Source organism: Microchirus variegatus, assembly GCF_963457635.1.
Source record: "Microchirus variegatus genome assembly, chromosome: 10".
Lineage (NCBI taxonomy): Eukaryota > Metazoa > Chordata > Actinopteri > Pleuronectiformes > Soleidae > Microchirus > Microchirus variegatus.
The window spans coordinates 17,238,984-17,264,193 of NC_139811.1; the positions used below are offsets into that span (position 1 = coordinate 17,238,984).

General features: G+C 41.4%; 4 protein-coding genes across 5 annotated transcripts; 2 read left to right on the forward strand and 2 right to left on the reverse strand.

Moving 5' to 3' along the window:
* Nucleotides 1-1,605: 1,605 nt before the first annotated feature.
* Nucleotides 1,606-4,048, reverse strand: fn3krp (fructosamine 3 kinase related protein). The gene is made up of 6 exons (XM_083895979.1): nucleotides 3,826-4,048; nucleotides 3,501-3,652; nucleotides 3,287-3,378; nucleotides 3,101-3,183; nucleotides 2,598-2,720; nucleotides 1,606-2,511 (listed from the first exon to the last, which is right to left on the reverse strand). The coding sequence occupies exons 1-6, from the start codon at nucleotides 3,964-3,966 to the stop codon at nucleotides 2,173-2,175; spliced, it is 930 nt and encodes a 309-aa protein (XP_083752105.1). The 5' UTR covers nucleotides 3,967-4,048; the 3' UTR covers nucleotides 1,606-2,172.
* Nucleotides 4,049-4,229: 181 nt separating this feature from the next.
* arl16 (ADP-ribosylation factor-like 16) lies at nucleotides 4,230-5,819 on the forward strand. Its single transcript, XM_083897107.1, has 5 exons — nucleotides 4,230-4,341; nucleotides 5,047-5,102; nucleotides 5,201-5,320; nucleotides 5,409-5,524; nucleotides 5,653-5,819. The coding sequence occupies exons 1-5, from the start codon at nucleotides 4,239-4,241 to the stop codon at nucleotides 5,816-5,818; spliced, it is 561 nt and encodes a 186-aa protein (XP_083753233.1). The 5' UTR covers nucleotides 4,230-4,238; the 3' UTR covers nucleotide 5,819.
* A 1,494-nt stretch (nucleotides 5,820-7,313) lies between these two features.
* Nucleotides 7,314-20,140, reverse strand: epn3a (epsin 3a). Of its 2 annotated transcripts, none has more exons than XM_083897105.1 (11): nucleotides 19,781-20,140; nucleotides 16,812-17,557; nucleotides 13,387-13,505; nucleotides 12,190-12,267; nucleotides 11,738-11,830; nucleotides 10,687-10,770; nucleotides 9,606-9,735; nucleotides 9,205-9,366; nucleotides 9,009-9,104; nucleotides 8,696-8,932; nucleotides 7,314-7,604 (listed from the first exon to the last, which is right to left on the reverse strand). In XM_083897105.1, exons 2-11 carry the CDS (start codon nucleotides 17,395-17,397, stop codon nucleotides 7,324-7,326), a joined length of 1,866 nt encoding a protein of 621 aa, XP_083753231.1. In that variant the 5' UTR covers nucleotides 17,398-17,557; nucleotides 19,781-20,140; the 3' UTR covers nucleotides 7,314-7,323. The 2 variants fall into 2 exon arrangements, with proteins under 2 accessions (XP_083753231.1, XP_083753232.1); XM_083897106.1 differs by having other exon boundaries at nucleotides 7,327-7,501.
* Nucleotides 20,141-24,024: 3,884 nt separating this feature from the next.
* Nucleotides 24,025-25,190, forward strand: rasd2a (RASD family member 2a; the record flags this gene model as incomplete). Its single annotated transcript, XM_083896848.1, has 2 exons — nucleotides 24,025-24,565; nucleotides 24,670-25,190. The coding sequence occupies 2 exons, from the start codon at nucleotides 24,025-24,027 to the stop codon at nucleotides 25,188-25,190; spliced, it is 1,062 nt and encodes a 353-aa protein (XP_083752974.1).
* Between the last annotated feature and the right edge of the window lie 20 nt (nucleotides 25,191-25,210).

Here is a 25,210-nt window from a genome sequence, read left to right on the forward strand (position 1 = left end):
AAACAGTTGAAGAGTTTTTTAATATATTTTATGATCATTATATTAACCATTATAACCATTATGTAATTATAACGACGAGTTAGCTTTATTTGTAAATCATCTATCCAAAAAACTTTTAACCAAAATACAAGCATAGTAATGAGACAAAACGAGACATTTCAAGATCAACATTTCCAAGTTTAGGAAACACTGATCAATATTTTCTGGACTAAACAAACAGTGAAAAGAATGAATAGATTAGGGAAATAATCGCTAATTGCAGCCCTATTTCTAAAGAATGACCAACTATTGTGATAATTGGCAGTAATCCGTTTTATATTCTCAGATTTTTCAGCTTCTTAAATGTGATATATTTTTTTGAATTGCTTTGCTTCATACGACACAAATCATTAAAACTGATTCAGAACATCAAATGTTGTGTTTAGTCCACAAATCATAATTTCCAGTTTTCTTTAATCAACATTTCCTGGATCAAGCAAATCAAAAAAAAATATTGACTGGTGAATTGATTATATTGAAAAAGAAAAATGCCCCCTCTACACAAAAGCATCATCACACAATCAAAATCATATCTTTTCATCAATCATATCTTCTTCCTGTCAGAGTCATGATGCACAGGACACTGAGACTGGAAGAATCATCTCCTACCTAATATGCCTTTAATTTAGTTTTACTGTAGGAAACGCATGTGGTTCCTTTGTCCAGCACTTCAATACACACCACTCTTACACTCAACTGCATTTGTGATCATTGTTTGGTTCGAATGCCAGCAGTTAAACTGCTCCTCAGGGTCAAAACAACTTCTGTCTTTAATCTTAATACACAATTAGGCATTCAGAGTTCAAGGGTCACATTTTTTTCTACTATTAATTGTAGTATTACAATCATCATCTTAAAACTAGGAGATCTGGTGAATAGTCAAAATGATTATGCAGGACCTGTAGGTTTAAATTTTCTGTTAGGATCAAACTGACACTTGAGTGTCAACAGATGCAGAGTCTAGAGTAACATGTTAATGCAATGTGTTTTTAAATAAAGTTCAAATAACTAACTTGTCAACATACTCCTCACAGAACAACTGAAAAAAAAATACAAGAACAAAGTTTTAATTGATACAAAGAGGGCAATAAATACAGGTTTTCAATATCAATCATTACAGGGTGAAAGTAGCTGTGTGTATTTTAGTGTCGTGATGCATCGCTGTTTTGTCAAGTGTGGTTGTGGGTCACCGTCTACATGTGATTTACACTACAAACCTGTCCATTCCAATCCTTTCTAAGATAAATGCATATCACGACAAGCCGAATCACAAAATCAGATGGATCCTTGTCTGATTTCGAAAACTGCAAAGCCATGGTATGCCACTCCGTCAGGACCCGTGGCCAGATTTCCTCACACACAGAGAAGAAAGGGAAGGACAAAATACATAGTTCAACAAGAGTTAATGTGGAGAGAAACTTTAGGACAAGAAATATCCTGAATCGGCATATATTCTACCAAAGAAGATATGGGTTAATACTGCAGTTTTTAAGACATATAGATCACGACAAACACTTTTGATCATCTCAGCATTTATTAATGAATAAGCAGTGAATATGTTGCAAGGACTTGTTACCATAAAAGCATATTTCTTTTAATATATATATACTGTGTATATATGTATATATATACCTGGTGTGTTCATCTCCATTACAGTATCATCAACATCAATGAAATGTAAGGATATGATGTATTAGGTGTCCACATAATGTAAATTAAAAATTGAGGTTTAATTTTCATTGTAGATACACAGACAAATGAATGTAGGAAGTTATTATAAAATGTATAATGAACCAAGTTATATCCTTGTTCAATTTAAGACTCTTGCTGGAAAATACATATCTTTCTTTAAGTTTAGAAACCAAGCTGGCATCGTTGATTTTGTCATTTGATTCTGAATGTTAAACCCACTATAACAGATATTACAGTGTTAACCTGTTATGTTTAATCTCTTCAGTAATCAATCACACACTCATTTTGGGCTATATAAATACAATTGACTTGACTAGTTTTGGTCAAAATAACATCCAACTCTCTCTCTCTCTATATATATATATATACACACACATATGATACTTGGCCCAAGTTTAAGAAGTGCAGCATTCTGTTATGTGTTACAAGTGCATTCTACAGTTACTTCAGTAGGTTCTTCATTATCTTTATTGAGGAGCCTCTATATCCTCCACCAAAGTGGTTCCAGTGATTCAGATAGTGGAACAGTTGGTAAAGCTGGTTTCTCTCTGCAAACCCTGGTGCTTTGATAATCTTTTCATGGTAAGCAGAGTAAAAAGATCTATCAAAGCTACCAAACATCCCCGCAATACTCAGCTCATACTCTGAATGGCCATAAAAGCAAGCAGGGTCGAAGATGACCGGGCCCTCTGCAAACTCTGCCACATTGCCACTCCATAAATCCCCATGGAGGAGAGCAGGAACAACCTCCACACCTGTGAAAAACTGTGGGATCTTCAGCTGCAAAACAAAACAACATAAAAGGTAAGTTGCACTGTCAGCTTATTTATTAAATGTTTCTTATGAGAGTTAAAGGAAGGGCGCACCTGTAGCTTAGCCCACAGTTCTCTGGCCTCCCTGTCTCCATATGATTCCTCCACCAGGTTAAGCTGATGCTGCAGCCTCTGCTGGGCGTAAAATGTCACCCAGTCATCCCGCCACTCATTTCTCTGGTGAGACAAGGAGAAAAGAACAATGAGGCCAAGCACACAGATGCAATCCATCCATGCATCTTCTACTGCTGTATCCTCCACATGAGGGTCGCTGGAGCCAATCCCAACTGACATAGTGTGAAAGGCGGGGTACACCATGGACAGGTCCAACCCAGGGCTACATGGAGACGAACAACCCTTCACTCTCACACACGGTCAATTTAGTGTACCTAATAACCAAATGTGCTTGTTTTTGGACTGTGGCAGGTAACCAGAGAACCCAAAGAGAACACACAAGGAGAACATGAAAACTCTATGCAGAAAGACTCTTGTTCTGACTGGGTCGTGAACCCGGGTCACACAAATGCAATGTTTAGATATATACTTTTTAGTTTTACCTGTGGTAAATATCCACAGCATGTTGTTACACCAAAGCCAAATTTCTCAACCGCAGCTGCCTCTGACTGTCCAGCTCCTTTTCCTGTGTACCACAGATTAAGTTCATCCAAATGTTTTCATTGTCCTCATTTCATGTCATTAATAGTCACATTTAAACATTTGCAAGTCACTTAATGGTGACATACCTACTGTTTGCTGCTCTTTATTCAGTTTCTCTAACTGTCTCTTGTTGTGAAGATGCATATCTGCGAGCTGCTCTCCCAGGTGCTTCGAATACCTACAAATTTGGATTTTGGAAGAAAGAAATGACATTTTGATGCATTAGCATAGACTATAGTGTATAAACAGTAATAACATTAGTGATGTGGCACTTAACTACTTAAACAAGAGAAGTCTTACTTATTAAGATGTCTCATGTCCATATGCTCCATCACAAATACACAGCCTCCACTGTCAAGTTCAATCACCCTCACAGGCCTGGGGACTTTCACAGTGTTTGTCTTTAAAATGGCCTCCAGACTGGCCATCTCCCCGTCAAACATCAGTTTGGCCTTAGAGCAAATATCAAGATTGGGGCTGGTGTGTTTACATATTCAGTAAATAAATCATTTAAAATTTGAAAAGTTGGGGGGATTTTAGAGGGCATAGGTTAGGTTAAGTGAAACAACAGCGCATATTGCAATGCATAACTTATCGCTAATTTCAATAAAATCATACAAGTTACCTCGCTTTTGTGGTTTTTCTTCACAAACACTCTCCCATTGTCAGTGTCGTAGCTCTGACCCTCGCTGATACATCCACTTGCTGAGTGACCAGTTGATTTCAGCACGGTTGTCCCCAACTCTTTCTTCAACTTAGCTTCCATTGTTATTTCCTCTGAAATAATAATGGGTTTTTTTCACAACAAATGAAGCAGCTGAGACCAACCACACACGTCAAGTCAGGCGTGTGGGGGCGTTTTCAGTGGATTAACAACACGACCGTTTGTCGTCTTGTTTTGCTTCCGGTTAGTGATGACGCCAGTGAAATGATAACCAATCAGAGGCCAGGCGCGGATGATTGACGTCTTTTTTGTCCTATCGCATTGACGCGTCACCCACGTCGTCATGGTGCCGTTGTAGTGCTAGCTCGACCAGTATGCTTATGCTAACCATCCTGCTAAACATGAGCAAAAGTGAAATGTGTTTGCTTCTTGGGGCGACTGGCGTTGGAAAGACGTTGCTACTCAAACGTTTGCAAAATATCCTTTTGTGTTCAAGTGAGTGTTTTGAACTAGAGCTTTAAAATGGTGCTGTAGAAAATGTGTTGTTGGTCAAGTGTTGTGTATCTTAAATATAGCTAATTTAGCCTTGATTGGCTAAGAAAGTGGTCAAACGTTATTTTTTTTTAATGATTCTTATTCTTATTATATCAGTGGTATAGTGAAACGAAGCAAAGAAACATGGAGAAATCGTTAGTTTTAATGTTTTCAACTTAAAATACAGTGGTGTAAATGGAAAAATCAGTACAGACTTTACACAGGAGGCAGATTTATAAGATAATTTGCTCTCTTTTCCTCACATATACTTCAGACACTGGTATCATGAAATTAGATTAAGATGTAGTGAGAGATAAGGTGAGTGTAATTATTATTTAATTTATAATGATTATTATAATTATTTTGATTATTATATAGTACCACCAGAGGAAGCTTGCGTACTACTGGTGGCACACGTACCACCGTTTTAGGACCAAGGCTCCAAGTGATTTATTGTTTATCAAAATTTGTTAATTTAGTAATCAATCAACTTTTCAAGCCCTACTGTACATAATAATTTTGGGGGCAGTGATTTGTGTGGTTTGAGTTGTATATGTGTTTTCAGTGGGGTACAAAGAATTAATGTCATTTTATTTCATAAAATCAAACGTATCCCACGCGATTCTTCTCTTAACACATTTTGTTCACAGCTCAGTGAGCATGGAGCAGGTGAACTGGAGCCACCTCCTCCTACTCTTCCTACGGTAAATGGCAATGAATGGTAGTTGTAATTGAGAGTTTGCCGGCTCCATTTTCACGTGACAGCCCATTTATTCCTCTGTTTCCTTTTGATCCTCTACAGGTTGGAACAAACCTGACAGACCTGATACTGAAGAAGAAGAAGATGATAACCGTGAGAGAGCTGGGAGGCTGCATGGGTCCTATATGGCACAGTTATTTCAAGGACTGCTCTTCTGTTATTGTATGTCTTGTACACATTATTCTGTCTAACAGAAGACATAAGAAAATAGATTTATTTACCTGAAAGTTCCCTTGTGTTTTTTTCATAGTTTATGGTGGACTCGGCCAACATTGCTCAGGTTTCTGCCTCCTGCATCCAGCTGCTGTCTGTCCTCTCTGCTGAGCCTCTGCACAGGGCTTCTGTGCTGATTCTCTTCAACAAGAGGTAGCAATCTATATATGAACCAGTCTTTAACATTCACTTGTCATACACAAGTGTCTTCAGGTTTAACAAAACATAAATCTCATCTGTTGTGTATCCTCTCATTTTGTTTTGTCTTCCACCCTTTCCAGAGACGTGCCCAGCACTATGAGCCTTGTGGAGATGAAGTCGTTGTTCAGAATGGACGACATTGTTGAATCTGCTACTCAGCCAATCACAATGCTGGAAACATGCGCCCGCTCTGGACAAGGACTTCCGGAGGTTCTCAACTGGCTCGAGTCCATCACAGTCAAGTGATCTATCATAAGTTTGGATCTTGCATTTTTGGAGAATGGTTTGCGAAAAGCCTTGTGGCAAAAAAAAAAACATTGGTGTCCTCAGTGCGTGAAGATTGTTTACGCAACGTTATCAAGAGGATGTGTTTAGTGTTAAGACGTCCTAAAAATGTGGCAAGATATAGGACATAACAACTGGAAAAATCTTTGGTGCCATTAAACAAAGAAAACAATGGATTTGTGACATCCTGACAGGATGGGGTGGCAGTAACTCTGGCCTTTTTAACACAGTAAAAGCAACATTTCTGGCACAAGCTCATCTACTTTCAAGATGCATGAAGAAATGAAGTGTGTGAAGAGGTCAAAACTCCAGGAACAATTGCAGTTTATAGAAGAACTTTATTGTTGAGACTGTTGCCTGTTTGCTTGTGGTTGTTAAATCAGCACTGCTGTCTTACCTGCTGTTATTGACACTGGTTACTAAATAATTCCAGGTAACTGCAGGTATTCATGAATGACAGTAGTGGTGTCATAGGACATTGTAACATTGGAGAAAAGTTCATTTATTCAAATAAAAGTAAGGAATAAAGAAACCTCTCGTATTCAATTTTAATAACCAGTAAAGTTCGATGAACAAATGTGAGATGACTGTAAAAAGGATGCAATGGGGTGGAAATTAGATGTAACCAGCAGGGGGCACAAGGCCCATAGCAAACATTGAAACTGGAACTGGGCGTGTGCCTGTGTTGTGTTTTCACATTGACTAATGATATCAAGAGAATGAGAAAATGCAAGGCAATAAATTCAAACTTCAGAATGATGCTGTGTTATTATGATAATAACCTTGTTTGAAAGTTCACAATAAATGAAGGAAACTCATGATTCAAAGACAATTCTAATGTTGACTCTCTCATAGATCATAATGAAATATGCCCATTCCTCCAAAGTTATAATTTAATTCACATAACTCCAGTAATTTACTTCACCATAGTAAAATCCTATACACACGGGTCAATTCTGGTCCAACAAAGAATTTAAGTTAATGTTCAATGCAGTAACATTTCAAAAGCTGAAATTTGTTTCCAGTTATTAAGATTATTTTACAGGAGAAGCGTATATGACAGCAGTAGTGCAGCTAAGCCGATCATATAAACACTTTCAGTGTGCCGATTTGCTGACTAAGTGAAAAGCTGTAAAACATTTGCCTGGTTGTTAGTGCTGTACTGTATAGACAAACAAAATATTATCAAACTGTGCTTTTGTTTAGAATTCTGACATGATACAAAGACTTTCACTCTTTTATATCCTGTTAGAGAAGTTGTGTTTTGGAAGAGGAGAACCGTGTTGCATCAGTCTATGGGTTACTGTATTATACCACATTGTAAAAACAACCAAGAATTGGGTTTTCATACAAGTCCTTGGGGCTATAGTTTGGTATGCCGTTAGAGCTATTTCATAAGCATAACCTAATTGGCAATCCCCTTCCAAAAAAAAACCAAACAAAAAAAAACATTCCTTATTAGTTGGTCATAAGAAAGGGTTCTGACTACTCTGTGCAGCCAGTGATTCCTGAGTGCTGGCTGAAGAGAAGGGCAACAGAGGCTCAGGGAGTGGCCCCGGCAGGTCCAACCCGTGCTGAGTGGGGTGAGTCAGTGATGAGGGGAGGCTGGCAGGCTGGTGGCTAATGGGCAGTGGTAAGGAGGCACTGTAAGGAAGAGAAGTGGTGAGAGGAGGAGTGGAGCCCATTTGGTTTAGAGTTAGTTTGGGCTGCTCAGCTTGGAATGGGTTGGCTGAAGGTGCACTCAGGCCTGGAAAGACAAAATAAAACATGAAAGTACTGGGTTCATTTTAACCAATTAAACTGGTCAACACCAAATGTATTATTTAATTTTTTTGTTGTTGCAAAATTAGGATCATTTTGTTGTGCTGAATCCAAAAATCACATTGGTTTTGCTCAATCAGGTCAACTTTTTGACAAGTTTTGTATTGTTTTTGTTTACATATACAGGTATTTTCACATCATATGATGCAAAATTCTTTTATATTTCTTGCAAAAAACTAATTCTGAAGATTTCGCATGTGCCAACTTATGACTAATTGTTTTTGTGAATTAAATGGCTTTGACTAGAAGATCTTGCTAAAATAAGCCTGACGTTATTCTGCTACATCTGCGGTGAATACACCATTGTTCCTAACAGGGATCTGCTAGAAACCGTTTTTTTCTCCTAAAACCTTTTTTGGATGAGAAATATTAACGAAAATCAACTGATAATGTCAGAAAAATATAATGAATTTAGTCAGAAGATCAGATTTTTCAAAATCAGCATAAAAACCTGACCTGATTGAGAAAAATGGATGTCATTTTATTAGATTCAGTGGTGCAAAATGGTCTGCTGAAAAGACAGAGACAACTTACAAATTCTTATTTTTGTAACCAAGAGTTATTCTTACCTGATAAATAAGACACTTAACATTTAGTACAGCAGTGCAGTTGCAAGCGCAGACTCGGTCAAGTTGAAGTTTATCCAGTAGAATTTAGCTCTAAAACCTTTTGTGGTCACTTCTTTGTGTTTTTGCTCATACTCCAACCTGTTTGCAGCCATCGTGCTATTACCATGACAATAATGCCTTAGTCTGTCTTCTTGTGTGAACTAATTTGACAATTGTTTTAATATAACATACAGTGATTTATAATTAAGTTGCTCACAATAGTTTTATGCCTTAATTCACTCAAAAATACTTTGAGGGAGCTTGTATTAAGAAATCTCCATAATATATGAATAACATGACAGAATAACATGCTAAATAGCAGGGTGATGTAGGGTTCAGTTCCATTTTTTCCTGGTCATGAAAAAAAACATGCTTTCCATTTGTAGTTGACAATATAAAAAAACAATACCTGATAAAAAGGGGTTCTTGGCCTGGGCTTGGGGATTTCCTGGGATCAAAGTTTCCAGGTTCACCAAGGATGCTGCTGTGGGGCCCAGGAAGGATTCAGGTGTTTGGCATTTCCGAGGGCCGGAAACAGCCAGGCTTTCCCCAAGACCTGACAGGTCAAAGAGCTCAGGACTGCCCTCTCCTCGACCATTAACGTTTATCTGACCTCCATCCATGGCCTCATCAAACAGATCCCCATCTGACAGCACAAAAAACAGAGGGTTTTGTCGGATTCAAAGAAGGCGAAATAAAGAGTAAGAGAACGTTTTGTTTACCCGAGGGGCTTCCAGTTCGTAGAAAAGCTTCTCCAACATCTCCCTCAATTACCGATCTTTCTGATGGGCCAGAAAATGGATCGACTCTCGAAGGGACTATAAAATAAAATATGATTAGATATTGTGATGCACTTTATCCAATCTCCAGTTTGTCCTCGGTGGAGCTGTGTGAGTGCATGCACATCCACAGACTCACCTGTGTTTGCATGGAGAGCCCAGGCACCGTCTGTGGCACTGGAGACGTTGTTAGGCGGAGCATCCCAAGGATGAGTCGGGGGCTCCCATGGTGGTGGGGGGCTGCTAGAGGGTGGTGGTACCATCCAAGACGTATCCTCTCTTGAGGGGTAAGTGCTGCCTTCTTTAATAACGGGGGTGAAAGAGATTCAGTTCATAATTTCATTTAATTCACCATATTCATGTCCAGTGTATGGCTTTTATTTTCTTTGAAGGAAGCGACTTTGATGTTGAATAATTGTTTTCAATCCCAACTTCCTCTGTCGGAATGTGTGTCTCAGATTGGCCATATGATGACATTTATCTCTGAAAATTCGTAAAAAAACTGTATTTTTGGGGGTGAAATGTCCCTTTGAGGCTCACCCATTGAGTCCCACGGGTCTGTGCCGCCAATTCGAGCCGCTGCCTGGTGTGAAGCATTATTCCAGCGATGGTCACTAGAAGGCAGGTCTGCGGGAACTGCAAAAACATCTACCAGGTCCATGAAAGAGGTCTGTACATATTTAAAAAGAAGAAAAATATATTTTCATTATACAGTACTCATCATTACACCTTTAATGCCTAAAGGTGCAGTGTGAAAGAATTAGTGACATCTAATGATGAAACTGAGGAAGCTTGTCAGGAAGCTACAGTCTGCGTTGTTTCCGTTTAAAATGTGAAACACACACACACTGATTTGTCCATTCTGGCTGCTCTAGAAGATGGAAACCTCCTTAAAGCCCAAAGTACATCCACCCATCCATCCATCATCTACAGATTTATCCTCCACCGGAGGGTCGCGGGGGGTGCTGTGCCCATCTCAGCTGACATTGGGCGATAGGCGGGGTACACCCTTCGGCAGTCCATCGCAGGGCCATATATACAGAAAAACAACCATTCACTGACACTCTCGGCCAATTCACCTAATCCCCAAATCGCATGTTTTTGGACTGTAAGAGAAAGCCGGAGAACCCGGAGAAAACCACACATGGGGAGAACATGTAAACTCCTTGCAGAAAGGCCCTTTTTCAGAAGTTGTTCCAAATGGGGCTCAAACCCAGGAACCCAGGTCTTCTTGCTGCAAAGGCAAGTGCTAACCACTACACCAACCGTGGGCCCCCCAAAGTACATATAAAAGGATTATTCTGTCTTCAAATAAACATACCTATGGGTAGTGTATTCAAATTCAGCTAATAAACCCTTGCTGAACTCTTAAAACAACACACAAGTAAACTGGACTTATTCATGACTTTCATAAACAAACCAGAATGAGGTTTTTAAACCACAATTTGTTTTCTGAGGGTTAAACTAATAAATCCTGAAGCCCAAAAGCACTATAATAACCCTCATTGTCAAATCATTAAGTGTATTTCACTGTGATCCTCAGGCGATTCAAGCCCGATCACAAATCTCTGGTTATATTTCATCACCCCATTGAGGTATTCCATACCCCAATATTTCATACCCCGCCTTTAGTTGCCATCTCGCGTTTGCTCTCCTCCAAAGCTTTCTTCAGCATCGACTCATCTCCTTGACGACTGAGTTGTTCCTGTCAACAGATAAAGTCACATGGTTTGACTTTGGGAATGGCTTCGAGCTCCATTCACATTATTGGCACATCATATTCATGAGTCAGTGGAAGCACACAAGCACAAAAGAGAGTTTGTATTTTGGGGGGGTTTTTTTTCTCTGGGCAACATATGACCCAGAGATAGACACATGAAATGGGCACGGACCAGAACATTCTGTGGTCACAAAGGGGAGCGCATCATTGTGTTCTCTAACAGAGCAGTTTTATTGTGCTGCACTTTACCGACACAGTGAGGGGGAGCGGGGGGTGGAGTGGACAGACGAGTGACAGAAACAGAGGAGCATGGTAGTTAAGTTAAACATTTGATTGTGGGACATATAATCAGGATTAATCGCAAATAGGAGAAAAGAGAGGATGAGTCAGATCACAGAGGGTGAGGTTGGAAACCATGATGTGTATAGCCGTCATGTTTGGAATCCGAGTGAGGTCATGGTGATTCAATTTGGGATTGTTCAGACTGGATTCTGGGTAGTCTTCCAGTTTGAAATTTAAGCCTTGGAAGTAGGAAGGAAGGAACTTTTAGCCAACAGAGGATGACTCAGCTGGTGACAAAAAGAAGTTTGAGTCGTCCATGTTCTGATTCACTAGTTTCAAGACTTTGAATAGCTCATGATGCCAATTTTGTTTCCAATTACAGGAAAAAAAAAGTACTGCACAGTGAACACCAGTGAGATTGACAGCTAGCATCATCCAATCCAAGGTTCCATGTTGCAGGTGATGTCTGTGAACCTCTGGTTTCAAAAACTGATATGGTGCCCGTAAAATTGCGAATCTTAAGGCTCCACGATGGTAGTCTGTTTGCATCTTAAGTAGGTCATCTGCTGGTTGTATATTGTATGTGCATGTAAATGCAAATGTTGTTAGTGTTAGTTAATGTTCCAAAACCCTGATAGTGTCCCTTCAGTGACCCTGTGAGCAAACCTACCTGCTGGTGCTCCTCCTTGCTCAGGTTCAGCGCTAACTGCAGCTGGGTATCCTCGTCCATATCCGGTGCAGGAGCAGGTGCACGTTGGACCGTCTGTTCAGGTGTTAACCGAGGAGAGTGTTTGGTTAGTTAGAAATGTCAATAATTGCTGGACACAGTCTAAACAGTGCATTGCATGCAGTTGTGCAGGTGTCCCAAGTAGAGTAAAGGGAACAAAAACCCTTTCCCCTTCCATGACACCAACACCAGAGGTGGTTAAACTGGCTGAGATCTCCTACTACTGAACCAAGAGATGTTTAGTGGTTAGTGGAGGAGAAGGATAAAGCCACAGCTGACCAGAGGAGTGAGTAGCATATGCCGTTTTCATCTGGAGTGTGATTGGTTTTAGTGCATAAAGATACAGGGTAAAGGATGCAGAGGAAGGAGCATCCCACCTCTTGCTGTACATATACCTTATGCGCCTCCTCCTTGCTGAGACTCATAGCAATCTGCAGCTGCGTCTGTTCATCAATGTCCACAGGGGGAGGTGGCTATACGGTCAAGGTGGGGAAGATGAATCAAAGGAAAACGTACAATCACGTTTGAGAGAAGACAATGACTTGCGGTAATTCAAGAAAGAGCAGTATAACAATCTAGATCTTCATTTGATCATCAATATCACCAGTTGATGTCTGATGATGATTAGAGAAGTGGAAAGTGCTGCCAAGCCAAAAAAAAAGGGTCACTTATTTGTTTAATGCCTATCGTACAATGCCTGTTTATTCAGTTGGTCAGGCATCTAAATATACTGAATGACCCTCTAAATGGGCCCCAGCCACCAGGGGGCCACATCCAGTGTACTCCTACTGCTGGTCCCAAGCCTGGATAAATGGGACGATTTTGAAAAAAATAAAAAAATAAAACATTTAAATATAAAAAATAAAAATTTGGCATATTTGATAAAAAAAATATAAAACATGCCAAAACAAATATGCAGATTCCTGAAAAAGCAGGTTATCCACTTTAGTGACCCATACAGAGAGACCCCATTGAGAGTCTATGGGATGAGTCTATGGGATGTGTTAAAGAAGACTTAACACAGAGATCAACTCCATCCAAATGAAAGCCACTGTGGACTGAAATAAATGCTGTGACGACGCATTAGCTTATCGATGTCACGGCAAATGCATGTCTTAATTAAAGCTAAAGGCATTGCTATAAAAATGTGACCTTTTATGTGGCCGGGCAGTGTAATTCCCTAGTAGACGAAGAGAAGTCCCAGAGGGCAACACAACTGCCCTTGCCATGGAGACCAGGGTGAAGTGTGGCTACTTAGGAGTGGATCAATGCACACATCCTGCCTGGCTTCTCACCATTTCACTCACAGCATCCTGACTCTTCACCAGTGCTCACGCTGATTGGTCAAAGTGCCATTACTGACCACATCAGAGGCACAGTGGATGCTATCAGTTTCTGGGAAAGGTTCTTGGAAATGGTGGCGTAGCAGAGGACTGACACGTGTATTTTACCGCTGAATTACAACATAACATGTCAGCAACAGGGCAGCTAAGAAAGCAAAAGCCTCCTCCTGACAGACTGTAAATGCTGTGAGGGAAAGAGCTTTAAGCTCAGTGCCTGTGTGTGCGATTGTGTGTGTGTTATCTTAGTACCTTTTCAGTTTCTTCTCGGCTCATGGCCAGGGCCAGCTGCAGCTGCAGCTCTTCTTCTCCACTGGTCGCGGGCCGAGCTTGCTCCATGTCAGGAGCAAGTCGGGGAGAGGAAGAGGAGGCTACACGGAGACAGAGGGAGAGCAGACATGACTGCAAAGAACTAAAGAAAAAAACAATTATGAGAGATTTTAATGTCAAAATGGAGCTGGCACTGCTATTGAATATTAAGTTTTCCTTCCATTGCCTGTTGTTCAGGGCCTTCGCTGGCATTGCTTGCCTCGGTCCGCCTTACTCTGCTGGCACTGAGAACAATGGTGTGTCTGTGTGGAGACCTCGGGTGGTGAAGGGGGGAGAGGAATGGATGGGTTGGAGCCTGGCCCACCTTACTACCCTGAATCCTTTGGGTGGGATCCAGGATTCAGGTCCAGGTTTTGGAAACGGTGGAGGGGGGGTTGAGGGTGGGTTGCTGGCTAAGCCAGGCTCTGTGTCTGTGGGTCACGGGGCTAAAACAGTGCAGCAGACCACACACTGGCAAAGTGTGATCTCAGAAACCAATAATTTACACTTTGCTGCCCTTTAATGGCTCCCCATCTGAGCTGGAGAGCTTGCTATCAATTAGCCAGTGCCAACCTCCTGACCCATACCCATGCCATCTCTCAGCACTCCAACAATGCACCGATGTCCGGGGAACCTCCAACAGACCACCACTGTTCTCTTGACTTGCCTTTAAATTCAAGAGAAGAAGAGCAAGAGGCTGTGCTGCTGTGACTGTTTTCACTCACAACACAGCTTTAAGTATTTTAACACCTACAGCATGAATTTTTATTCATTGTCACCACAGCCTTTTTAAACCGTTCCAATTTGGATGAAGACCCAGTGATTTTAATTACTTGCAATGATCGCTAAAGTGTGAAATTGTTATGATTATCCGTCATGAAAGCAAGCCTCTGTCGGAGGATCTGTGGCTTTAAACGTTCATGCAGCGTTATCAGATTTATCCGTGTTAAACAAGGCATCATTGTGCTTCAGCATCGTTAAACTCCAGATCAAGGCGTTGTAAATGGCCACATGTTGCCACTGGCACACGTTTTGGTCTAGAACCAAAAACCAAAAAAAAAAAAAAAAGATAAAAAAGAACATTCAAGAAGTGAAAACTCGTTTTGTTAAAAGAGGAACCAATGAGGGATTGGTGGTAATAAAATGGTCAGATAACATCTGTGTGCATAAGTCAGGCATCAAAGTATAGCAGAAGAACTGGCGCTTTCATGAAACCACAGCTCACTCACATCATCCAGTGAAAACCAATTGACACATGGATCGCACTGAGTTTGAAAAGCAGAAAAAAAAAAAGAGAAATGAATGACTTGATTTGACCCAGCACTCACAAAGATGGGACCATTTTAGTCCTTATATTAGCAGAAAGCACCACCACAAGTAAACATGGCACCCACTTGTGGTTTCACCTCGGAGTGAAACCAGCACAAACGGAACGGCCCACTGCTCTTTTGTAAATCCAGTTTAGCTGACATGTAAACAGGAGAATGGGAGGAATGCAGATGTCTAACTGACAGTAGTCAGCGCGTACGACTCTGACTCTTCCAGCTAAAGCATAAAGGATTAGCAGGGTTTACTTATACAGGCTCGGATTGGCGGCTGATAGTAAAATAGCACCTGTGTCAGCGAGAAATCAAAGGTGAGAAGTGATCAATGTGCTTGTTTAACAAACACCGGACAGAGACGGAATATAAATACTGACAGCGTCTGTCATCACACAGACTCTCTCGATGATCCGATTGATAGGTCGTTGATTTGATAAATGCTGATAAAACCTCATGATCGTTCACATGTGACATTGACAGGTCACATACCACACGCAGGAAGCGTTCAGATACCAGACATTTTTGTATATTAAACACTGACTCACTCACTCATCTTCTACCACTTTATGGGGGAACTACCTTTCAAAAGTTAGGGGTCACATAGAAATGTCCTTATTTTTTGAAGGAAAAGCACTTTCTTTTTTCAATGAATATAACAGAAATACACTCTATACGTTGTTAATATGGTAAACGACTATTCTAGCTGCAAACGTCTGGTTTTTAATGGAATATGTACATAGGTGTATAGAGGCCCATTTCCAGTGTTCTAATGGTACATTGTGTTTGGGCTATTGGATGATTAGAAAACCCTTGTGCAATTATGCTAGCACGGTTTTGCTGGTTCTTTGACGAAAGGGCAAAATCATTATTTTGACTAAAAATCATTATTTCTCATCTTTTATATATATAACTATATTTTATATTCATTTTGCAACTCTTTTGATGAATAAAAGTGTGACTTTTAATGGAAAACTTGGAAAAATCGTATAGGTGACCCCAAACTTTTGAACAGTAGTGTGGGTTGAAAGGTGGGGTCCATCACAAGGTCACACATAGAGACAAACAACCATCCACTCTCACACCTAGTTTTTGCCTAATTCCCAAATATAGGACTGTGGGAGGAAACCGACACTCACACAAACACAGGGGAGAACATGCAAACTCCACGCAGAAAGGCGTATATTAAAAAAACACAGTTTGTAATTTCTGCTGCTATGTGGTCTCCATCATAACAACAACAACAAGAAAAGCCCTAGTTTAATGAGGACGGCAGGAAGCAGGCGTGGGAATTGTGGGATTTGTGTTCTTGTTGGGTTTCCTGTTCATTTTCCCATTATGGGAGAGTCGAAGAACGGCCCATCAAACCATCCATTAGTGACAATATATACACAATAAAATTCCTCGTGCATGGTGTTTCACGGGGGATTTGCCCTGTGATTTATTACAGCAGAGAAACATTAAGTGATGTGCTCCATTACCTTGAATCAAATATAGATTTCCATGGATCTGAAGAGCATTTTGGCTAATGTAAGCACTATTCAACAAAATATACACTACCATTCAAAAGTTTGGGGTCACCTAGACAATGTTTTGTGTTGTCCATTAAAACACACTCTTATTCATTAAAAGAGTTGCAAAATGAATAGAAAAATATAGTCAAAACTTTGACAACATTAGAACTAATGATTTTTATTCAAAATAATAATATTGCCCTTTCGTCAAAGAACCAGCAAAACTCATTGCACAAGGGTTTTCAAGGGTTTTCTAATCATCCTTCAAATGCTATTAGCAAACACAATGTACCATTAGAACACTGGAAATGGGCCTCTATACACCTATGCACATATATGGAATATTCCATATTCCATATTCGGATAATTTAATGTTATATTCATTGAAAAAAAAGTGTTTTTCCTTCAAAAATAAGGACATTTCTCAGTGACCCCAAACTTTTGAACGGTAGTGTATAACCTTTTCATTTTTATATATTGTCATGCATCTGTTATATTTTTCAGGTTGACACAGTGAGATGTCCCTGCTACTCACAGTTTATGGAGGACGGCGAGTCCCTGCACTTCCTGTAATCATCCCCATGAACCCCCGCTGAACTCTGATGTCCCGAGTATGGAGGTGGCATGGACCGGGAGCCTTGGCTGCTGGTGACGCCCCCCATGCGTGTCTTCGTCTTCATCGCCTGGCTCCTTTCCCTCTTCAGCTTTTCCTCATCCTTCAACAGAGCCACCAGCTGCTTGGCCTTCTCCCGGACGTTGATGCCCTGGTCACGTCCGTCCCTGTCTATGTACTGGAAGTCTCTCAGTGTGTGGATGGTGTATATGTTCTCCCGGCACTCATGGGCCACACGCTCAGAGCCCGTTTTGATCAGGTAGTCCAGCAGCGTCAGCGCCTTATAGACGTGGCGCCAGTTCTTACCGTGGTCATTTAGCCGTTTCCAGATCATACCCATGACCTCAGTGAAAGCTACAACATTGAAGGTCAAGTCTGCGATTTCAGACATGAGCGAGCCGGGAGGCCCCCAGTGGTCGTTGGAGGTGGCCTCTCGGACCTTGATCTCAGCCTCTGTGTAGTTGTTGACCATGTTTTTCATCTGCCGGCGCAGTGATGAGGTCTGCATGATGGCAGCAGTGTTTTACAGGTGGAAAAATGGAAGTGTGTGACAGCAGGCCAATCTGCTGTGTCGCCTCAGGCAAGGTCACTTGCTAAAGATAAGGTCAGGGGAAAAATGTATTGAAGTCGTCCTCTTTTAAGCAACTTCAGTCACGCCCACAGTCCTGCTGGAAAGGAACACACAAATGACATTGTTAGAAAGGTTTAAACCTTTAAAGCTTTATATAAACATAGACTATTGTGTAAATCATTAGTAGAGATATTCCTCTTGTTTAACAAATACACCTGCATACTTATTTCACTCTGTCTGGAAGGAAAGAGGAAGGAAAACTAAGCACCTGAAGCGACGTGAAACACAACACCGCAACAAAGTTCAGTTTCCCCGAGACAACTTAACACAACATTCAGTTGGACGTTCCCAAGTAAACAAACATCCGAGCAGCTCCTCGGCTATTTCCCACTTTCACAATGTGCAGCTTTTCCTTACCTAAAAGGCAAATATTTGTTTTAGAGTTCAGGACAGCAGCACCAACCAGACAGCGTACTTTGTTTTTCTTCTTTTTGTTTTACCTCAGTGTTATCAGAGATGGGAGGGGCTCCAGCTCCCCCTGTTTTTCTGTCCACATTACATCACCACCACAGCAGCAGACACACAAAAGTGCCACTAAACAGTAACGAGGGCGCACACGCTCCACCAGAATCCCAACAATTTCATTCTTTTTTTTTTAAATAAAATGTGTACTCTAACTCTAAATCTAAGGCAGTAAAGTACCACAGTAACAGTAAATATACTGATTTGACTTAGCCATTGAACTTTGTACCGTGTAGTCATGTAAGTGAGTCAGCTGAACTGATAACCTGTCACTCCCAGATCCGTCTCATGTTTCCAGGCTCTAAGGTGGATGAATGAAAAGAATCAATCCTTGTTGTATCATGAGCAATATATATATATATATATATATATATATTTAAAGGATGTGCAAATTGATCTGTGGAGTGTGAGATACATTGTTTTAATCCCATTTAAATCATATATGCATAGTGTTTCCCTTTAAATTGTAGATATGATGGTACGGTATGATTACCGTACCATTACCAACTACTACTATTTCTAACAATGATTATTAATGTCTTATATTTATGGACTAAATATAGCATGTAAGAGAGCAGGTGTGTGTACATACAGTTGAGGTATTTCCTCTATCGTTACTATAGGCGCTGTGGTGGATGTGTGTGGCCCTATGCCAGGCTATGTTCTGGTTTTTTTTTTACGTCGAAGAAAGAAAATCTAAATAAAAAGCTTTTAAAAATATATATATATAGAGAGAGTTGCATTATGAACAAAAAAGGTGACTGCCTGAACACACTCTCAGAGCATGATGTGTGACAGCGGGGCTGGAAATAGGTTTATCAAGTGGGCGTGAGGGTCAAAATATTTGTGGCCAGTGATGACCAGTGTTCACCATTTAGTGCCATTACTGCATCTGTACTGCTGCTGCTCTCTGGGCCCATGGGATCATGAATACGTGACTGTAAGTTGTTTGTTGTCAAAACTGCTGTTCCTTGTACAGCGACCTTGGATTCGGTGAAAGGCACTATAGAAATTCAAAGTTATTATTATTATCATAATTATTATTATTATTATTATTATTATTATTATTAAAATGGAAGTTGGTGAAGCAGAGGTGGTTTTTACTGGAACAGAACTGGGGGATCAAAGGTTGTTTTTTTTTGTTGTGGAAATTACATTTTCCATGCGGACAGATTTCTAAATCGATCTCCATTATCCTCCTTGCTCCCACTCTCATAATGCACATCATTAAATGCTCTGGACATAATCTGGTATCTTGGGTTTGGACTAAAATATGATCATCACATATCATATGTCAAGACAGTACAAGAGGAATGAATACTATTTATGTCACACACACACACACACACACACACACACACACACACACACACACACTCACCAGATCTAACTTTCCATGTTAGTCCTCTAAAATAATATACTTTGGGATGATTCAGTGAATAAAAACACATATTTTGGCTATGAGATCCATCTCCCCCCAACACTCTTTCCCTCCCTCTGCCTCCAGGAGGCGAAGTAAAAGGCCTACACGATGTTCAGAACAGCCGCACAGATGTGTGTGTGTGGAAAAAAAAACAAAAAACAACAAAGCCCCCCCCCCCCCCAAAAAAAAAAGTGTTTATGTTATTTCTCTGTTGTGTCCTGATTGTGCCACAAACACTGATCGTATATCCATGCGCGCTGCGTCAAACGGGATGATCGGTGTATGTGTGTGTGTGTGTGTGTGTGACGGTGACTCAGCTATGTTTTCCGAGTTTACAAAAAGTTGAGACAAAAGCGAGAACATATCGTATCTTACCTTTATGCCATCGCGCGTCAGTTTGGTCTCAATTTGTGGAGGTGTTTTTTTTGGAGGGAGGAAAGAAGAAGAAGAAGAAGAAGAAGTGGCAGTAGTAGTAGAAGAAGAAGAAGAAGGAGACGGAGAAGAAGAAGAAGAAGAAACGCCTCTTCTTGTCATGTCCCGCAGCGCTCGCGCAGAACGGAGAGAGAACCGGTATGTTGAAGAAAAAAAACGCCAAGGGCAAAGAGAAGGAAAAAACATCCGATTTCCAAAGTAAAATCCAGAAACTTGAGCGAGGCTCGTGCTGATTTGTTGTCAAAGTAAGTTGTGTGTGTGTGTGCACGAGCGCAGGGCATGCGGATGGTACAGCCCCACTAAAACTGCCTCTCTCTCACACACACACACACACATATACACACACACACAGTAAAATAGATGGAGAGCAGAGAAAAGGGAGGGAGGCCTGCTCTCTGAATGCACAGTCAGACTTAACCATTTCACTTCCTGCTCTGTGTGTGTGTGTGTGTGTGGTTGCATCTGTGCAGGTGATCACACAAAACCAAACACACTCTGTTGTGAAAGCAGAACAGCGTATTGTCCTTTAAGTCAATCTGCTGTCTAATATCCTAAAGAAACCCAGATTATGTGATAAATTCCAGTAGATCCCCTGCTGGTAGTTGGGCTATACCTGTATCTAAATCTACACACACATGGACTCAAATATGGTGACAATGCAGATTTGCACTAGGAGGTAAAAATACATTCCATAAACTATAACAGACACTTTCCCTATAGAGATATAATAGGGGGAAAAAAAGGCTATGCTGTAACATTTTATAGCAGACTAAGTGAACGTGTTATTCCGTAGGGGATTCTCCAAAGTGCCACACTTCCTTCTCAGCAGCTTCATCTCTGCATCGCTGCTCTTTACTTATTTATCAGCACTAATGGGTTGTTGTCTGAAGTCACAGGCCTGTGCATCACAACCCAGCCCTGAGTCTTCTTTACGCGGGCTCACGTGCACCGCTTGGTCCCAAACTAATCTCCTGTCGTCTGCACACTTGCGTGTTTGAAAGTGCACAGGGATCATATAATATCACCAAAAAAAAAAAAAAGTTGAGCGTGTAGTGATTACCCAACAGAGAGAGGCTCAGTCGACTGAGCAGGATATACAGGAAATACCAGCTCCACCTTGAGAGAACAAAAGCCATGAGTCTTGGAGATGACAAGAGGGTAAAAGTGAACAGGAATCAAAAGTTCATAGTGAAACAATTTTTTTGTCTAATAAGAGGTTTGGAATATAAGTTAGTACAGTGTTTTCTGCTCATTGTGACTCTATATACCACATCCTCTCTGCCATGCCACCCTATGTCTTTATTTCTCCTGAAAACAGATGCCTGAACAGTCTTTGTTTCCCAACAAAGGCTTGGCGAGGTCATTGCAGGAGGGGAAGGGGGGGGGGGGGGGGTCATGCAGGCAGGCGAGGTCTGTGAGAGCAGAGGGGGAGGAGGTGAGAGAAATAACACCATGCAGGCTGCTTTTTACAGAAAGAGAAAATGTGACTGTTTGTTAATGTGCTGCAATTGAGAAATGAGGGTTTTTTTCATGTGCGGTGGGTCATGGAAAACATGAATGAGTACCGATTAACTCACTGTGCTCACAACAAGGTTAAAAAAACTTTCCCTTTTCTGTGTCCCCCTCCTCTTTGCTGCCATCTAGTGGGACTAAATCAACCCTCCCTCCCTCAGTGCCTTCACCAGCAGGATGTTCTGTTTCATGACTCATGAGTTCATTTCCTGGAGAAGGAGGCAGGATTGTGCCTCTGACTCGTTTATGTCTCACACGGCCGTGCGGCGGTTTCAGTAAACCTCAACGCATCGAGTGCCTGGAATGGGCTGTAATCCAATTTCTATAAATACTAATCCAGCAGTATATCTTCTGTATGTTCACGATAGTACAACCGACAGCCGTTATTAGCCCAGCGTGACGTTGCACTGTGATGATACAAATCTGGCTCACACCATGAGTCAGCTACAATAGAGGAATTGTGATTTTGCCTTTAGAGTCGAGATTCATTTGAATATTCAGTGAGATCTAGATTTAAATTTGATGGAGCGTTATCTTTTGATTTCACATGAAACGATTACCAACAAAAAATAGAGTATGCATACCCATATGAACATATACACATATATACATATACATATACATATGACATAATATACAGTGCATTCTCTATCTTACTGGAAAAAAGGATTTATAGACAAATATGTTGTTTTTAGATGGAGAGTAAATGTATATAAAACAACATATATGCTCTTTGAAAGCTATTTGTGATGTAGGTCAAAAAGTGATAAAACCTTGCATCCATTGTATTTAACCATTTTAAAACACTATTCAGCTGCAAACTGTGGCTCCCTAAACGGTTGTTTTCAGAATTCAGTTTGTAAGTATATCTCTTTACAATTTGCACCAGTTCAGTCAACATATTAGTATTTCTTTTATATTTGAACACTCTGCACAATCACACACTCACTGGCCACTCGCACATGCAAATATGCAATCAGCCAATCACATGGCATGGTTGCTGTTGCCAGGGAGGCTGTTGTGAGTGAGTGAGTGTGAAGCTGCTGATCTACTGGGATTTTCATACAGAGAATGGTCCCAGAGACGAGGAAAATAGCCAGTGAGTGGAAGTTGAGGTCAGAAAAGAATGTTTGGAAATAATAGAATGGCAACAGGAACTTGCAACTCAAAAAGAACCACTAATTTTAACCAAGCTATATAGATGACCAATGACCATCTCTGGACACGTGACATTGTCGAACCTTAATGGTAGAGCAGCAGAAGACGTCACCGCGTGTCCTTTATGTCTAATTTAGTGGCTTTTGAGACAACAGTGCACTGAAAACAACTGGACAAAGTTGACTTGGCCTTAAACTCATGTTGATGTTTGCTGCTGACTAGATTATCTACAACAAAGCTGTTGCTTCTGGAGTCCAGAAATAAACCATGACACACTTTCTGTTTGAATTTGTGTAGAACAGGTATGTTTCATTTCAAAACACATCCAAATGCTTGATTATAGTCTGAAAACAGCATTGCTTAATATATACTTACAATAATATAATATTCTGCTCTATTACGTGGGCTGAATATCCACAGTGTCCTTGGCTTGAGAAAAGGATGGTAAGACGGTTCTGTTGTATTTTCTTGTTCCTGCACTGAAGTAATCAGTCTCTGTACGACGTGTCCTTCATCTTTCATCACTTTACCTCGCTGAAAGGCAGACCCGAGGCAAGTATACATGTGTCGCGCTGACTAAATAATTAATTTTCCTCCTCGGAGAGAAAAAATAGTAGTGATTTATGGCCCTGAATTGATGCTCCTTTCAAATGTCTTCATATCAGATGGCATTTGTTGAGGCTGGTGGTGCAACAAAGAAATAATTCACAGGGTTTGTGAATCACAGAAGCAGGGGCTGTGAGTCGTGATCACTGCAGAATGCAGCAGTGTTCACATCGCACTCGCCCCACAGAACAGTCCCAGATGTACAGTTTGAGCCCTGCAGGTATGCACTTTAATTAAAAAAAACACTGTGTACAGTAAAGATTGTGCAAACATGGAAATAGATAAAAACAAACAGGGCCTCATTAAAACATTAAATAAACACCATGACAGAATCTCAGAGATAAGGGTGAATAAATTGAATTTGTGTCCATGGTGACAGTGATTAGGGCAATTACCTGGACACTGTCCACCAGCTCTTACACACACTTATCCATAATGAGGAAAGAAACACCTGCACCAGGTGCTAAAAATAGACACAGGCACATTTAATGAGGTGTGAATCGATCACGGTGTATTTTTTGAAAGGTTTGTCGAAAAATAAACTCAGTTCAGAAGCAGATTTCAGCTTTTATGACTTTTGATTCATATTGAAAGCTGTGCCACACCAGGAGGGAAATATACAGTTTATATATACAGACTGTTTCTAATGCTTGTTTCTTCATCTTCAAGGGAAAATTTTAACACTTTGAACAGAGCCATAGAGAGAGGGAGAGAGAGAGAGAGAGCTTATTTGTGCTTCTATAAAAGGAATGAGTTCAGTATGACGAGCTGTGACGCAGACCCTGCGCTGGCTGTGGGAGAGTATAAGAGACGGCGCTCTGCTCTGTTTGAGAGCACACATGGAGAAGAGACTGGGCCGGTGATACTTCAAGAGCCTCTTGGAGCCTGGAGACGAGTGGAAGAACAAAGAGATGAACGCAACTGAGAAGTTTTACCTTTCGGTTGATGGCATCCTCGAAATGTTCGACTCTTTCACCGGGCATCACCAATCACACCTCAAGCACCCGATCCTGCAGAGCACAGCCCTCACTCCAGCTCTCCTGCACCCCAAAGTCACAAAGTTGTCCAAGACTGGCATGGGCATCATCAAGACGGTTCAAGGCTACTGGAGACAACAGGAAAAGAGAGTTTCACGACGTAGATCAGCCAGCTCTGGCAACCGGCACGTGTCGACCGACCGGCTCCCCAAAATGTCCACGGATCTGCTGGAGTTGGGTCTGACCAAGCGCGCGAACTGTCGGAGAATAGTTGTGCTCGGTGCACCCAAAGTAGGCAAAACCAGCATCGTCCAGCAATTCTTGGGTAAAGACTTTGAGGAGCAGTATGAGCCCACGTCTGAGGACTTCCACAGGAAGCTGTTCCACATCGGAGGAGAAGCGTACCAGGTGGATCTCCTGGATGCCTCAAGTGAGAGGGCCTTCCCTGCTAAACGGAGGTTATCTATACTGACAGGTGAGCCAGTGTGGTAATTAACAATATGTGAGCTCGTATTGTGTTGTTTTAAATATTAGTCGTTATTGTATTGTGAAGTTAACTCATCCTCACTTTGTTTCCAGGTGACATGTTTCTGCTCGTCTTCAGTTCGGACGACTCACACTCCTTCCACGAAGTCTGTGAGCTGCTGGAGGAGATCAGAGCCGCGAAGGCAAAACTACACAAAGTCAAACATCCCATGCGAGTGCCAGCTGTCATATGCGGGAATAAAGCCGATCTGGAAGCACAGAGGACCGTCAGCCGCTCCGAAGTGGAAGAACTCTTCGGAGAGGAGGTCCCTTTCTTCGAGACGTCGGCTAAAGACGGGTCCGGACTGGCAGACATGTTCAGAGCTCTCGCTGCTCTCGGCGGACTTCCCAAAGAGACATGTCCATCGCAGCACGAGCTCATATCCATCCTCACCTACCAGTCGCTGTACGCCGACCAGCGAGGGAGGAGAGGAAGCCGCATGTGGGGACGAGGCGGCGTGCCCAGTGCCGCTGTGGATCCTTCGGCGCGCAGGCCGAGCTTCACCAGCGACCTGCAGATGGTGCTTGGATCAAGCACCAAACGAAACAAATCGGAGAAGTGTCAGATTCAATGAATCGTGAGCCTTCTCCACAA